The 14,176-nt window shown below is 48.7% G+C and overlaps 1 protein-coding gene across 5 annotated transcripts in view; it reads left to right on the plus strand.

The window, feature by feature from the left end:
• Positions 1-1,058: 1,058 nt before the first annotated feature.
• gabrg2 (gamma-aminobutyric acid type A receptor subunit gamma2) overlaps positions 1,059-14,176 on the plus strand; it is a 41,493-nt gene continuing 28,375 nt past the window's right edge. For 3 of the 5 annotated variants that reach the window (XM_047805802.1, XM_047805804.1, XM_047805806.1), the window contains exons 1-2: positions 1,060-1,440; positions 13,217-13,359. In XM_047805802.1, coding sequence (XP_047661758.1) covers positions 1,367-1,440; positions 13,217-13,359 — 217 coding nt within the window. In that variant the 5' untranslated portion in view covers positions 1,060-1,366. Of the gene's footprint in view, positions 1,441-13,216; positions 13,360-14,176 lie in introns of all 5 variants that reach the window. The other 2 variants (XM_047805801.1, XM_047805805.1) reach the window with 1 other exon arrangement.

Below are 14,176 nucleotides of genomic sequence, written 5' to 3' on the forward strand. Positions count from 1 at the left end.
ACGAACACACTCAGTCCTGACGAACACACTCAGTCCTGACGAACACACTCAGTCCTGAGAACACACTCAGTCCTGACAAACACACTCAGTCCTGAGGAACACACTCAGTCCTGAGAACACACTCAGTCCTGAGAACACACTCAGTCCTGAGAACACACTCAGTCCTGACGAACACACTCAGTCCTGACGAACACATGCATACACACGCACAGACACACAGACAGAAACACACACCCAGGCATACACACACACACACACACACACACACGTGGGCATACACACGCACAGACACACACACAGGCATATATACACACACACACAGACACACACAGAGAGACACACACCCAGGCATACACACACACAGACAGACACACATACACACACACACACACAGAGGCATACACACACAGCCACACACACAGACACACACACAAACAGGCATACACACAGACACAGACACACACAGACACAGACAGACACACAGACCCACGCGGGCATACACACGCACAGACATACACAGGCATATATACACACACACACACACACACACACACAGAGAGACACACACCCAGGCGGCATACACACGCACAGACACACACACAGGCATATATACACACACACACACACACACAGAGACACACACCCAGGCATACACACACAGACACACGTGGGCATACACACGCACAGACACACACACAGGCATATATACACACACACACACACACACAGACACACACAGAGAGACACACACCCAGGCATACACACACACACACACACACACACACACACACACACACACACACACACACACACACACACACTATTACAAAATTATATAACGCTTTACATTTATTTTCCGGCACTATTTCTATTTTCTTCTCAAATTATTTTTTATATTTTCGAAATATTATTTTCTAATTGTATATAAACACTCATGAGAGAGAGAGAGAGAGAGAGAGAGTAAGCACGCGAACATCTGTGTGCGCGCACGTACGCACAGGGATTGACGGGTGCGCGCACGTCTCCTTTCTGTTTTTCCTCTCCTCTCTTCTCGCGTTGAGGCTCCGGGAGCGCGCATCAGTTCCCCCTCCTATCGCTCTCAATTACACACACACTCACACTCACACTCACACACACACACACACACACACACACACACACACACACACACACACACACACTGGAGTGTTCCGGGAGCGTCGCGGTTGCGTTTCCTCGCATCATTTCCGCCATTTTTCAGCGTCGGATCGCGGCGATGTTTCGCGCAGCAGAGCAGCAGTGAGGGAGGAAGAGGAGGAAGAGGAAGAGCAGGAAACGCGTGTGTCCGTGTGAGTGCAGATGGTGATGTGGTGATGTGGTGCTGAGGATGATGATGATGATGATGATGGCTCTCCCCGAGCTCTTCCTCAGGCTCTTCCTCTGCGCGCTGCTCATCTCCAGGTAAGATGTGAGAATAAAGAATAAAATAAAATGGAGCTGAATCACAACCTGGATGTTTAGTCGGAGTGATGAAACACGTGAGGATGTGACGTTAAACACGTTCCGTAACACACTCGCGTGCGCAGAAGAGCAGCGTAATGAGATGGTTGTTACCTTCTACACCTTTACACCATCACCTCGTCAATATGGCGCCGTGATGATGCTGTGATGAGAATGTGGTGATGGAGTGATGATGGAATGATGATGGAGTGATGAGAATGTGGTGATGGAGTGATGATGGAGTGATGATGGAGTGATGATGCTGTGATGAGAATGTGGTGATGGAGTGATGATGGAATGATGATGGAGTGATGATGGAAGGATGATGCTGTGATGAGAATGTGATGATGGAGTGATGATGGAGTGATGATGCTGTGATGAGAATGTGGTGATGGAGTGATGATGGAGTGATGATGGAGTGAGGGCGCTGTGATGATGGAGTGATGATGCTGTGATGAGAATGTGGTGATGGAGTGATGATGGAGTGATGATGTAGTGAAGATGGAGTGATGATGGAGTGATGATGGAGTGATGATGGAGTGATGATGGAGTGATGATGGAGTGATGATGCTGTGATGAGAATGTGGTGATGGAGTGATGATGCTGGGATGAGAATGTGGTGATGGAGTGATGATGGAGTGATGATGCTGGGATGAGAATGTGGTGATGGAGTGATGATGGAGTGATGAGAATGTGGTGATGGAGTGGTGATGGAGTGATGATGCTGGGATGAGAATGTGGTGATGGAGTGATGATGGAGTGATGGTCTGGTGATGATGTGGTACCAGGTAGTCCTGAAACTGTGATGATGTGGTGGTGGTGATGGAGGTGGTGATGATGAGATCCTCTGATGGTGGAGTGTTGACATGGTGTGGTGATGGAGGTGGTGATGATGAGATCCTCTGATGGTGGAGTGTTGACATGGTGTGGTGATGGAGGTGGTGATGATGAGATCCTCTGATGGTGGAGTGTTGACATGGTGTGGTGATGGAGGTGGTGATGCTGTAGCACTGTGATGATTCCATCAGATGCTCTGATGAAGCGGTGATGATGCAGTGGTCCAGTTCGACTCGCCTGGAGACACACATGCATGAGTAAACACTGATGCTCTGCTTGTACAGACAGGGAAATTACTGTGTCCATGTTAGATAAGGAAACAGGGAACAGGCCTGTGTGTGTGTGTGTGTGTGTGTGTGTGTGTGTGTGTGTGTGTGTGTGTGTGTGTGTGTGTGTGTGTGAGAGAGAGAGAGAGAGAGAGAGAGAGAGAGAGAGAGAGAGAGAGTGAGAGAAAGTGAGAGACACAGAGAGAGATAGACAGAGATACAGAGAGAGGCAGAGAGAGAGAGAGAGACAGAGACAGAGACAGAGAGAGAGAGACACTGAGACACAGAGAGAGAGAGAGACACACACAGAAAGAGAGACAGAGAGAGAGACACAGAAAAAGAGAGAGAGAGACGGAGAGAGACAGAGACAGGGAGAGAGACACAGAGAGACAGAGAGAGAGAGAGAGAGAGAGAGAGAGAGAGAGAGAGAGAGAGACAGAAAGAGAGAGAGACGGAGAGAGAGAGAGAGAGACAGAGAGAGACACAGAGACACAGAGAGAGAGAGAGAGAGAGAGAGAGAGAGAGAGAGAGAGAGAGAGAGAGAGAGAGAGAGAGAGACGAGCAGAGATGGAGCAGCAGAAACAGTATCTCGTCTCGTCTCGTCTCGTCCTCTTCATACATTTTCATCTAATGCTCCTTTTATCTGCTGCTGTAAAGATGTTAGCAGTTTATTTCAGTGTCCCACCCAGTTACTGTCCCTTCTTCCTGATGCCTGGTGTCTTGTGAGTCTGACCTGTGAATATCTACACACACGCTCATGATCTACCTTCTGACACGAATATAAACGTGATCATGGAGTCCACAGAACATCCAGAACACAGACGCTTCCTGCCGTCTACAGACAGACTGCTCATTACTGACAGACTACAGACAGACTGCTCATTACTGACAGACTACAGACAAACTGCTCATTACAGACAGACTACAGACAGACTGCTCATTACTGACAAACTACAGACAGACTACAGACAGACTGCTCATTACAGACAGACTGCTCATTACTGACAAACTGCTCATTACAGACAGACTACAGACAGACTACAGACAAACTGCTCATTACAGACAGACTGCTCATTACTGACAAACTGCTCATTACAGACAGACTACAGACAGACTGCTCATTACAGACAGACTACAGACAGACTACAGACAGACTGCTCATTACAGACAGACTGCTCATTACTGACAAACTGCTCATTACTGACAGACTACAGACAGACTGCTCATTACAGACAGACTGCTCATTACTGACAAACTGCTCATTACTGACAGACTACAGACAAACTGCTCATTACAGACAGACTACAGACAGACTACAGACAGACTGCTCATTACTGACAGACTACAGACAGACTGCTCATTACTGACAGACTACAGACAGACTGCTCATTACAGACAGACTACAGACAGACTACAGACAGACTGCTCATTACTGACAGACTACAGACAGACTGCTCATTACAGACAGACTACAGACAAACTGCTCATTACAGACAGACTACAGACAGACTACAGACAAACTACAGACAAACTGCTCATTACTGACAGACTACAGACAGACTGCTCATTACAGACAGACTACAGACAAACTGCTCATTACAGACAAACTGCTCATTACAGACAGTCTACAGACAAACTGCTCATTACAGACAAACTGCTCATTACAGACAGTCTACAGACAAACTGCTCATTACAGACAAACTGCTCATTACAGACAAACTGCTCATTACAGACAGACTGCTCATTACAGACAGACTGCTCATTACTGACAGACTACAGACAAACTACAGACTAAGCACGAGGCAGTGGAACACATATTCATCAGGAACAGTTTATTATCTTAGCTTCATCCACTCCTTGTTTTAACAAAGAAACTTGGACCTTTTCCATAAACCCACCATCTTGTTCATTTAAATGTGGCTGAAAATAGAAGACGCACACTGATGACATCACAGCTGAGCGTTTGGCACACTGATGACATCACAGCTGAGCGTTTGGCACACTGATGACATCACAGCTGAGCGTTTGGCACACTGATGACATCACAGCTGAGCGTTTGGCACACTGATGACATCACAGCTGAGCGTTTGGCACAACTTGATGGACATCACAAGCTGAGCGTTTTGGCACACTGATGACATCACAGCTTGAGCGTTTGTCACACTGATGACATCACAGCTGAGCGTTTTGCAACACTGATGACATCACAGCTGAGCGTTTGCACACTGATGACATCACAGCTGAGCGTTTGGCACATTGATGACCATCACAAGCTGAGCGTTTGGCACAACTGATTGACATCACAGCTGCGCGTTTTGGCACACTTGATGACAATCACAAGCTGAGCGTTTGGCACATTGATGACATCACAGCTGAGCGTTTGGCACACTGATGACATCACAGCTGAGCGTTTGGCACACTGATGACATCACAGCTGAGCGTTTGGCACACTGATGACATCACAGCTGAGCGTTTGGCACACTGATGACATCACAGCTGAGCGTTTGGCACACTGATGACATCACAGCTGAGCGTTTGGCACACTGATGACATCACAGCTGAGCGTTTGGCACACTGATGACATCACAGCTGAGCGTTTGGCACACTGATGACATCACAGCTGAGTGTTTGGCACACTGATGACATCACAGCTGAGCGTTTGGTTAAATGAAAGAAGTCATTAGACACGATGGGATGGAGTTACAGCTCAGCTGTGTTTAGAGGAACGTGTTAATCGAGCAGGAATCTGGAGCTTCTAAACCAGATGACGAACTCAACACAAACTAAATGAAGCTGACAAACAGGATGTAATGGGATTAAGTCACTAATGGGATTAAGGAGGATTTGTCCAGGATGAAGAGCTCGAGATCTTCCTCTAACACCTGAAAGGGTTCTGTTGGCTTTTGTGAAGGTTCTGTGGAGACTTTTACTGTTTGTCCTCTAACGTCAAAACATTTTAATCAAATATTATGTCATTTACACACACACACACACACACACACACAGACACACACACACACACACACACACACACACACACACAGATCTTTGTGGTTTATTGTGTTTATATTGTTGTGAACTCGTGGAATAACTCGGTTGTTATTTTACTGTAAAGGAGAAATTCTGTGAATAAGATTTGTGACTTGAAGCTTCTGATATAAAGGACGTGTGAACGCAGACTTTGTTCTGATTTCTCTCAGCCGCTTTGCTCGGAACATCTGACACTAACATGTCCAGCTGTGACATAAAATCTGAGGGGTAGAGTGAGACGAGTTGAGACGCAGTCGGTCGGTGCAGGAGGAGGAGGTGTTCAGGACACTAGAGGTGTTCAGGACGTTAGAGGTGTTCAGGACATTAGAGGTGTTCAGGACATTAGAGATGTTCAGGACATTAGTGTTCAGGACGTTAGTGTTCAGGACGTTAGTGTTCAGGACATTAGAGGTGTTCAGGACGTTAGAGATGTTCAGGACGTTAGAGGTGCTCAGGATGTTAGAGGTGTTCAGGACGTTAGAGGTGTTCAGGACGTTAGAGATGGTCAGGACGTTAGAGGTGTTCAGGACGTTAGAGGTGTTCAGGACATTAGAGGTGTTCAGGACGTTAGAGACCGACTGAGACCGACATCGACTGAACCCCAGACCTCCTCACCAACATCAGTGTCTGATCTCACTAATGCTCTTGTAGCTGAATGATCACTAATCCCCACAGACACAAACCTACATCTAGTGGAGAACCTTCCAGAAGACCGGCGCTGATCAGAGCAGCAGAGGGAATCGATCTAGGAGGAGATGTTCAACACACACACGGTGTGATACTCAGGGGTGCACATACTTTTGGAAATATCTAGTGTACTTTGTTTATATATAGAAATCAGAAATGATTTTAAAAGTCTGTTCAGGTTCTTTAAGAGCTTCAGCACCAGATTTGTGTTGAGTTTCAGTGTGAACTGGGGCAGAGCTGCAGGTACGAGAGGTGTGGAGTGTGTAGGAACCAGAAGGTCAGCGTGACATTTCTGCTCAGATCAAAACCTCCTGTGAGTTAGCGACAGCGTGACATGTGGCACATCGCCGCGGCCGCCGTTTTATTTCATCTGCAGCATCCAGGCAGGGATTAAAGCTCCGCTGCTCTAAAGACTGCACATGGTTTGGATGTCATGCTGCGGGGGGAGGGAGGGGGGGGGCTCACGGAGCAGAACCCTGAGCTCACCTTCATCCCTGTGAAAGCTTTCTAACATCACGCAGGTTAGCGAGCCTCAGACACAGTGAGGGAGAGGAGCTGAGGATGAGTTTGTGGATCACATCATCATCATCACATTATCTCCTCTCAGCAGCTCTGAAACTTGAACCCATGATGAGCAGAAGTTTCAGAAGGTGAGGGAATAGATAATGACCCAGAAGAGCTGCGATCAGACGAGAGGTGGATCTGCTCGTGTCATTGTGTTATAGCAGCTCTACAGAACCTCTGCAGTCTCTCTCTTACTGTCCACAAGACCAAATACATCTCAGCTCGTTACTGAGGAACCACAAACGGGTTTAAACACCTTTAATAAGCTCCGCCCACATTCACTGGCGTACGTGTCGCTAACGAGAGCATCGGCTCCTGATGGGACCTGGTCGAGCTCAGCGTGGCGTTAACGGCTCTGATTGAGATAATCTGCTTCAGGGAACCGGAACAGCTCGTGTTTAGAGGTCATGTGATCATTCAGGGACTCTGAGGTCAGGAGGATTAAAGCTCTCGTCTCCTTATGGGGTAGAGGACATGACCTCTGTTTATCTGTTTACACACACACACACACACACACACACACACACACATATACACGCACACACACACAAACACACACAAACACACACACGCACACACACACACATACACGCACACACTCACACACACACACACACACACACACACACACACACACACACACACACACACAGTCACACACACACACACACACACACATTCACACACACACACAAACACACACACACACACACACACACACACACACACACACACACACACACACACACACACACATTCACACACACATTCACCCACACACACATTCCCACAACCACATACATGCACACATTCACACACACATTTACACACACACACATACATGCACACATTCACACACACACACAAACACACACACACACACACACACACACACACACATTCACACACACATTCACACAAACACATACATGCACACACACACACAAACACACACACAAACACACACACACCTACACACATTCACACACACACACACACACACACACACACACACACACACACACACACACACACACACACACACACACACACAGACACACAGACCTATCAGGACAGATATCTAAACACAAGCAGATGTTTGAAGAAAACCTCGTCATTTTCAGAACCTGAGAAAGCTGTGTGTGGGACTAGAACACACAATAACACCATCACATCAGTACTGGGATGTGAACTGGTGTCTGTGAGAGAGCAGAGCCCTGAGTGTGGAGCGTCGCTGATGGCATTTAACATGAACACTGCTAATCATATCACCATGTAAATATGACACAACAGTCAGCACATGTTCGCTGCTCATTCTGTAACCATGCAGTGTTCACGTCTGAGCGGGACACGCCCACATTATCCTGCAATCTGACCTCACTGGGACACGCCCACATTATCCTGCAATCTGACCTCACTGGGACACGCCCACATTATCCTGCAATCTGACCACACTGGGACACGCCCACATTATCCTGCAATCTGACCTCACTGGGGACACGCCCACATTATCCTGCAATCTGACCTCACTGGGACACGCCCACATTATCCTGCAATCTGACCTCACTGGGACACGCCCACATTATCCTGCAATCTGACCTCACTGGGACACGCCCACATTATCCTGCAATCTGACCTCACTGGGACACGCCCACATTATCCTGCAATCTGACCACACTGGGACACGCCCACATTATCCTGCAATCTGACCTCACTGGGACACGCCCACATTATCCTGCAATCTGACCTCACTGGGACACGCCCACATTATCCTGCAATCTGACCACACTGGGACACGCCCACATTATCCTGCAATCTGACCTCACTGGGACACGCCCACATTATCCTGCAATCTGACCTCACTGGGACACGCCCACATTGTCCTGCAGACTGACCACACTGGGACACGCCCACATTATCCTGCAGACTGACCTCACTGGGACACGCCCACATTATCCTGCAGACTGACCACACTGGGACACGCCCACATTATCCTGCAATCTGACCACACTGGGACATGCCCATATTATCCTGTAGACTGACCACACTGGGACACGTCCACATTGTCCTGCAGACTGACCACACTGGGACACGCCCACATTATCCTGCAGACTGACCACACTGGGACACGCCCACATTATCCTGCAGACTGACCACACTGGGACACGCCCACATTATTTTGCAATCTGACCTCACTGGGACACGTCCACATTGTCCTGCAGACTGACCACACTGGGACACGCCCATATTATCCTGTAGACTGACCACACAGGGGACACACCCACATTATCCTGCAGATTGACCACACTGGGACACGTCCACATTATTTTGCAATCTGACCACACTGGGACACGTCCACATTGTCCTGCAGACTGACCACACTGGGACACGCCCATATTATCCTGTAGACTGACCACACTGGGGACACACCCACATTATCCCTCAGAATGATCACAATGGGGACACGCCCACATTATCCTGCAATCTGACCACACTGGGGCTTTTATTCTGTAAACTGACAGTTTTTTGTGTTGTTGTTGTTGTTGTTGTTGTTGTTGTTGTTGTTAGCAGATGACGGATATTTCGTTGCTTGTTTGTGTTTTTTTGCTCAGTCTGTATGTTGTAACTGATTGCTGTTATAAACTGAGGCTTGTGTTTCTTTGCTTGTTTGTCACTAATATAACGTGTGTTTGTGACGACTGTGAAGTGAAACCTGTCATGGCTTCGTTTGGGAGATTAATCTTATAAATAAAAGGTGTTATAAAGTTATATTGTTGTGTGAAACTCTGCAGCCACCAACACACCTGCTGTGGAGTCAAAAGGACAAATAACACAATAACACAATAACACAATAACACGCCTACTACACAAAATAATACACAACATGGCGCTAACACAGAGACCTGAGCAAAATAAAGTTAAAATGTTGTGAGTGTGTGGGAGGTGAAGCATCCTGGCAGGCTGAAGAGAGACAGAGACGCAGACAATATCACAAAGAAACACACAACACACAACACACAACACACACCTCCATCAGCAACAAACACAAAACCACAGCAGGAAGGATGCATAACATGCTAACAGGCTAATGGGCTAATGGGCTTACTGACTAACATTGGTTAAAGGATGAAGAGACACGAGATCAGGTGTGACATGAGAGAGAGAGAGACAGAGAGAGTGAGAGAGAGACAGAGAGTGAGAGAGAGAGACAGAGAGAGTGAGAGAGAATGAGAGACAGAGAGAGTGAGAGAGAGAGTGAGAGAGAGAGACAGAGAGAGTGAGAGAGAATGAGAGACAGAGAGAGAGTGAGACAGAGAGACAAATAGAGACAGAGAGACAGAGAGAGAGTGAGAGAGAAATATGCTCTAATTTTCCTGTAAACAGAAGAAATGTGTGTGTGTTTGTGTGTGTGTAGACAGTGTGTGTGTGTTTGTGTGTGTGTAGACAGTGTGTGTGTGTGTGTGTGTGTGTGTAGACAGTGTGTGTGTGTTTGTGTGTGTGTGTGTATAGACAGTGTGTGTGTGTGGACAGTGTGTGTGTGTGTGTGTGTGTGTGTGTGTGTGTGTGTGTTTGTTTGTGTGTGTAGACAGTGTGTGTGTGTTTGTGTGTTTGTGTGTGTGTGTGTAGACAGTGTGTGTGTGTGTGTGTGTGTGTGTGTGTGTGTGTGTGTGTAGATACCTTGAGAGGAACTGAACTCTAAGAGGAGAGGAAACCCATCCTGACCTGTGTGATGTTTGTACAGTGTGATTATAAATCATTGTGCTAAAGAGCTGAGACTCGGCCTGTCGCTCGGCCTGTCTCTCGGCCTGTCGCTCAGTCAGTCGCTCGGTCAGTCGCTCGGCCTGTCGCTCGGCCTGTCGCTCGGCCTGTCGCTCAGTCAGTCGCTCGGTCAGTCGCTCGGCCTGTCGCTCGGCCTGTCGCTCGGTCAGTCGCTCGGCCTGTCTCCCGGCCTGTCTCCCGGCCTGTCTCCCGGCCTGTCTCCCGGCCTGTCTCCCGGCCTGTCGCTCGGCCTGTCGCTCGGTCAGTCGCTCGGCCTGTCGCTCGGCCTGTCTCCCGGCCTGTCTCCCGGCCTGTCGCTCGGCCTGTCGCTCGGCCTGTCTCCCGGCCTGTCGCTCGGCCTGTCTCCCGGCCTGTCTCCCGGCCTGTCTCTCGGCCTGTCTCTCGGCCTGTCGCTCGGCCTGTCTCCCGGCCTGTCGCTCGGCCTGTCTCCCGGCCTGTCTCTCGGCCTGTCTCTCGGCCTGTCTCTCGGCCTGTCGCTCGGCCTGTCTCTCGGCCTGTCGCTCGGCCTGTCGCTCGGCCTGTCTCTCGGCCTGTCGCTCGGCCTGTCTCTCGGCCTGTCTCTCGGCCTGTCGCTCGGCCTGTCTCTCGGCCTGTCGCTCGGCCTGTCTCTCGGCCTGTCTCTCGGCCTGTCGCTCGGCCTGTCTCTCGGCCTGTCTCTCGGCCTGTTGCTCGGCCTGTCGCTCGGCCTGTCTCTCGGCCTGTCTCTCGGCCTGTCTCTCGGCCTGTCTCTCGGCCTGTCGCTCGGCCTGTCTCTCGGCCTGTCGCTCGGCCTGTCGCTTCTGTGTCTCAAACTAAAACCGTTCAGTTACAAAAAAGTGGTTCACGAATTCAGCTGAAACGTCTTCACTCAGGCTTTGAACCTTCTCATTAACTCCAGGACCTGGTGTGCAGCAGGACAGAGGAGCAGATTGTCTCTAATCAAGCAGGATGAGGAGACGTCATGAATATAAACCCCCACAGTGAGATGTTTCAGGTCCTACATCAGCAGCTTCCACATGGTCATTTCCTCCTTACTGCGGTTCTGGAGTTACGTTTAATGATAACGAGTCAGTTTAGTTTAAAGCATCACGTGTTCCTGAGAAACACACAGAACTCCTCTGTCTGAAGATGGGGAGAACTTTACAGCTTCACCTCTGACTGAGACACAGAGCTCACACTGGAGACTCCTTCCGTATGTCATAGTGTGTTGTGTACACGTCGCTATGGACGAGCTGTTACTATGGAAACGGTCAGGCATCAGAGTGGGTAGATTAATATAAACCTGCTCTACAGTCAGAGCTTCTGTTAGAGAGAAGTCATCAACACCTTCTGACCAATCAGAGTCCAGAACTCAGCAGCTGTGTGTGTGTGTGTGTGTGTGTGTGTGTGTGTGTGTGTGTGTGTGTGTGTGTGTGTGCGCGCGCTTCTGTCTTGTGCTTTATTGCAGTTCAGATTATTTGTAAATTCACTCCTGTGGATGTGGAGTGTCTCCTCCATCTTCCTGTAACTAACACGGTGCCTGCCTGCTGCTTTACATTCATTAGAGAGGTTTTTTTCCCTCTGCTAGAAGAACAGACCGGGAGTCTGGCCAGAAGATGTAATGGACTTTAGAGAAGCTTTGAGCACTCAGAGGTCTGTAGGAGCAGACAGTAGGTTACGGGATGATGCTGTTTTTCCCAGAACACCCTGCAGGAGACGGCTTGTTGAGCTCTGGGCTTTTCTGTCTCCAGCACTGACGAGATGATTTATCCTCGCAGAGCACCGGGCTTTTTCTCCGGCCGCTTCCATGGTTACGGTCTGCTCGGTCTCTGAAAATTCATGAGCTCTGGATGAAAAACTGATCTGTTAAATAGCGTAGTGTCAGGATTTAGTGTGTGTTGAGTTTGGTGTTGTTGGTAGGTGACTGATCTCTCACGATAACACGCAGGACTAATGTAGGTGAAATCATGAGAAGGTCATAAGACACGAGTCTGAGTCTCAGTTCTGCTCAAATCTTCATCATTTTATTCAGCTTTATTTTCAGAAGTTGTCTGGGATCATGGGGGGGGGGGGCACAGTGGCTTAGTGGTTAGCATGTTCGCCTCACACACACCTCCAGGGTCGGGGTTCGATTCCCGCCTCCGCCTTGTGTGTGTGGAGTTTGCATGTTCTCCCCGTGCCTCGGGGGTTTCCTCCGGGTACTCCGGTTTCCTCCCCCGGTCCAAAGACATGCATGGTAGGTTGATTGGCATCTCTGGAAAATTATCCATAGTGTGTGAGTGTGTGTGAGTGTGTGTGTGTGAGTGAATGAGAGTGTGTGTGCCCTGTGATGGGTTGGCACTCCGTCCAGGGTGTATCCTGCCTCGATGCCCGATGACAGGCACAGGCTCCCCGTGACCCGAGAAGTTCAGATAAGCGGTAGAAGATGAGTGAGTGAGATCAGCGTTCAGCTGTTTGAGCATTTCATCACTTTCATGCCAGATATTTCATCATTTCTGCAGTTCCTCTCTAACTGTGGACAGTTTTAGCTGTAGAATTTGTTTTGCTAAAGATTTTCACCTCACTCATGTTCTTTTCATCACCTCACTCTGTTTTTCCCTCTTTTTTGTTTCCAGTTCTCTCCAAGCAGAAAACGATGATGATGAAGTGGCAAACAAAACCTGGGTGTTGACCCCGAAGGTGTACGAGAGCGACGTCACTCACATCCTCAACAGTTTACTGGACGGATACGACAACAAGCTGAGGCCGGATATCGGAGGTGAGTTTCATCATCGCTCTCATTTCACTCCAGCTGGAAGTCTTTAAACTGATCATCACTGCAACTCCACATGACTTTATTGTATTCTCACTCCTGTGAGTTCGACAGTATGTCAGTGGTGTAACATGACACCGTGTCTAGAGGGCGTGGCCTAAACCCCATCCTGACGGTTCCTCATCCTCAGCATCATCTCTCTGGTTGCTCTCCTCCGGAGATGTGTGTGTGGGTCTGAAGCCCTGCTCACACAGTCAGTATTTTTGTCTGTAACTGAATGCAGTAAATTTAAACACATCCCAGAGTGTCTCCTGCTCTCCCACGTCTCTGTACACCTTGTAGCAGCAGCACTGACTGAGATCAATTGTACTGAGGTGTGAATAAGTATCTCGCGCTCGGAGGAGATCCCTGGGTAACTTCATATCCACCCTGATGCTGATGACGAGCGAGTGAACGAATGTAGGAGTATTTACCAAAGAGTAAACATGCTAGTAGCCCGAGTTACACCAGAGAGACCCTGAGCAGGCGCTTTATGGAGCACTGAATGTTGTAGACGTCTCACACAGAGACACGTAGACATCTCACACAGAGAAGTGTGGACGTGTCACACAGAGACGTGTGGACGTATCACGCAGAGACGTGTGGATGTGTATCACAGAGACGTGTGGATGTGTAACACAGAGACGTGTGGACGTGTAACACAGAGACGTGTGGACGTGTAACGCAGAGATGTGTGGACGTCTCATGCAAAGACGTGTAGATGTGTAACGCAGAGACGTGTAGACGTGTAACGCAGAGACGTGTAACGCGGAGACGTGTAGAC

Source organism: Tachysurus fulvidraco, chromosome 21 (genome assembly GCF_022655615.1).
Source record: "Tachysurus fulvidraco isolate hzauxx_2018 chromosome 21, HZAU_PFXX_2.0, whole genome shotgun sequence".
NCBI classification, from domain to species: domain Eukaryota; kingdom Metazoa; phylum Chordata; class Actinopteri; order Siluriformes; family Bagridae; genus Tachysurus; species Tachysurus fulvidraco.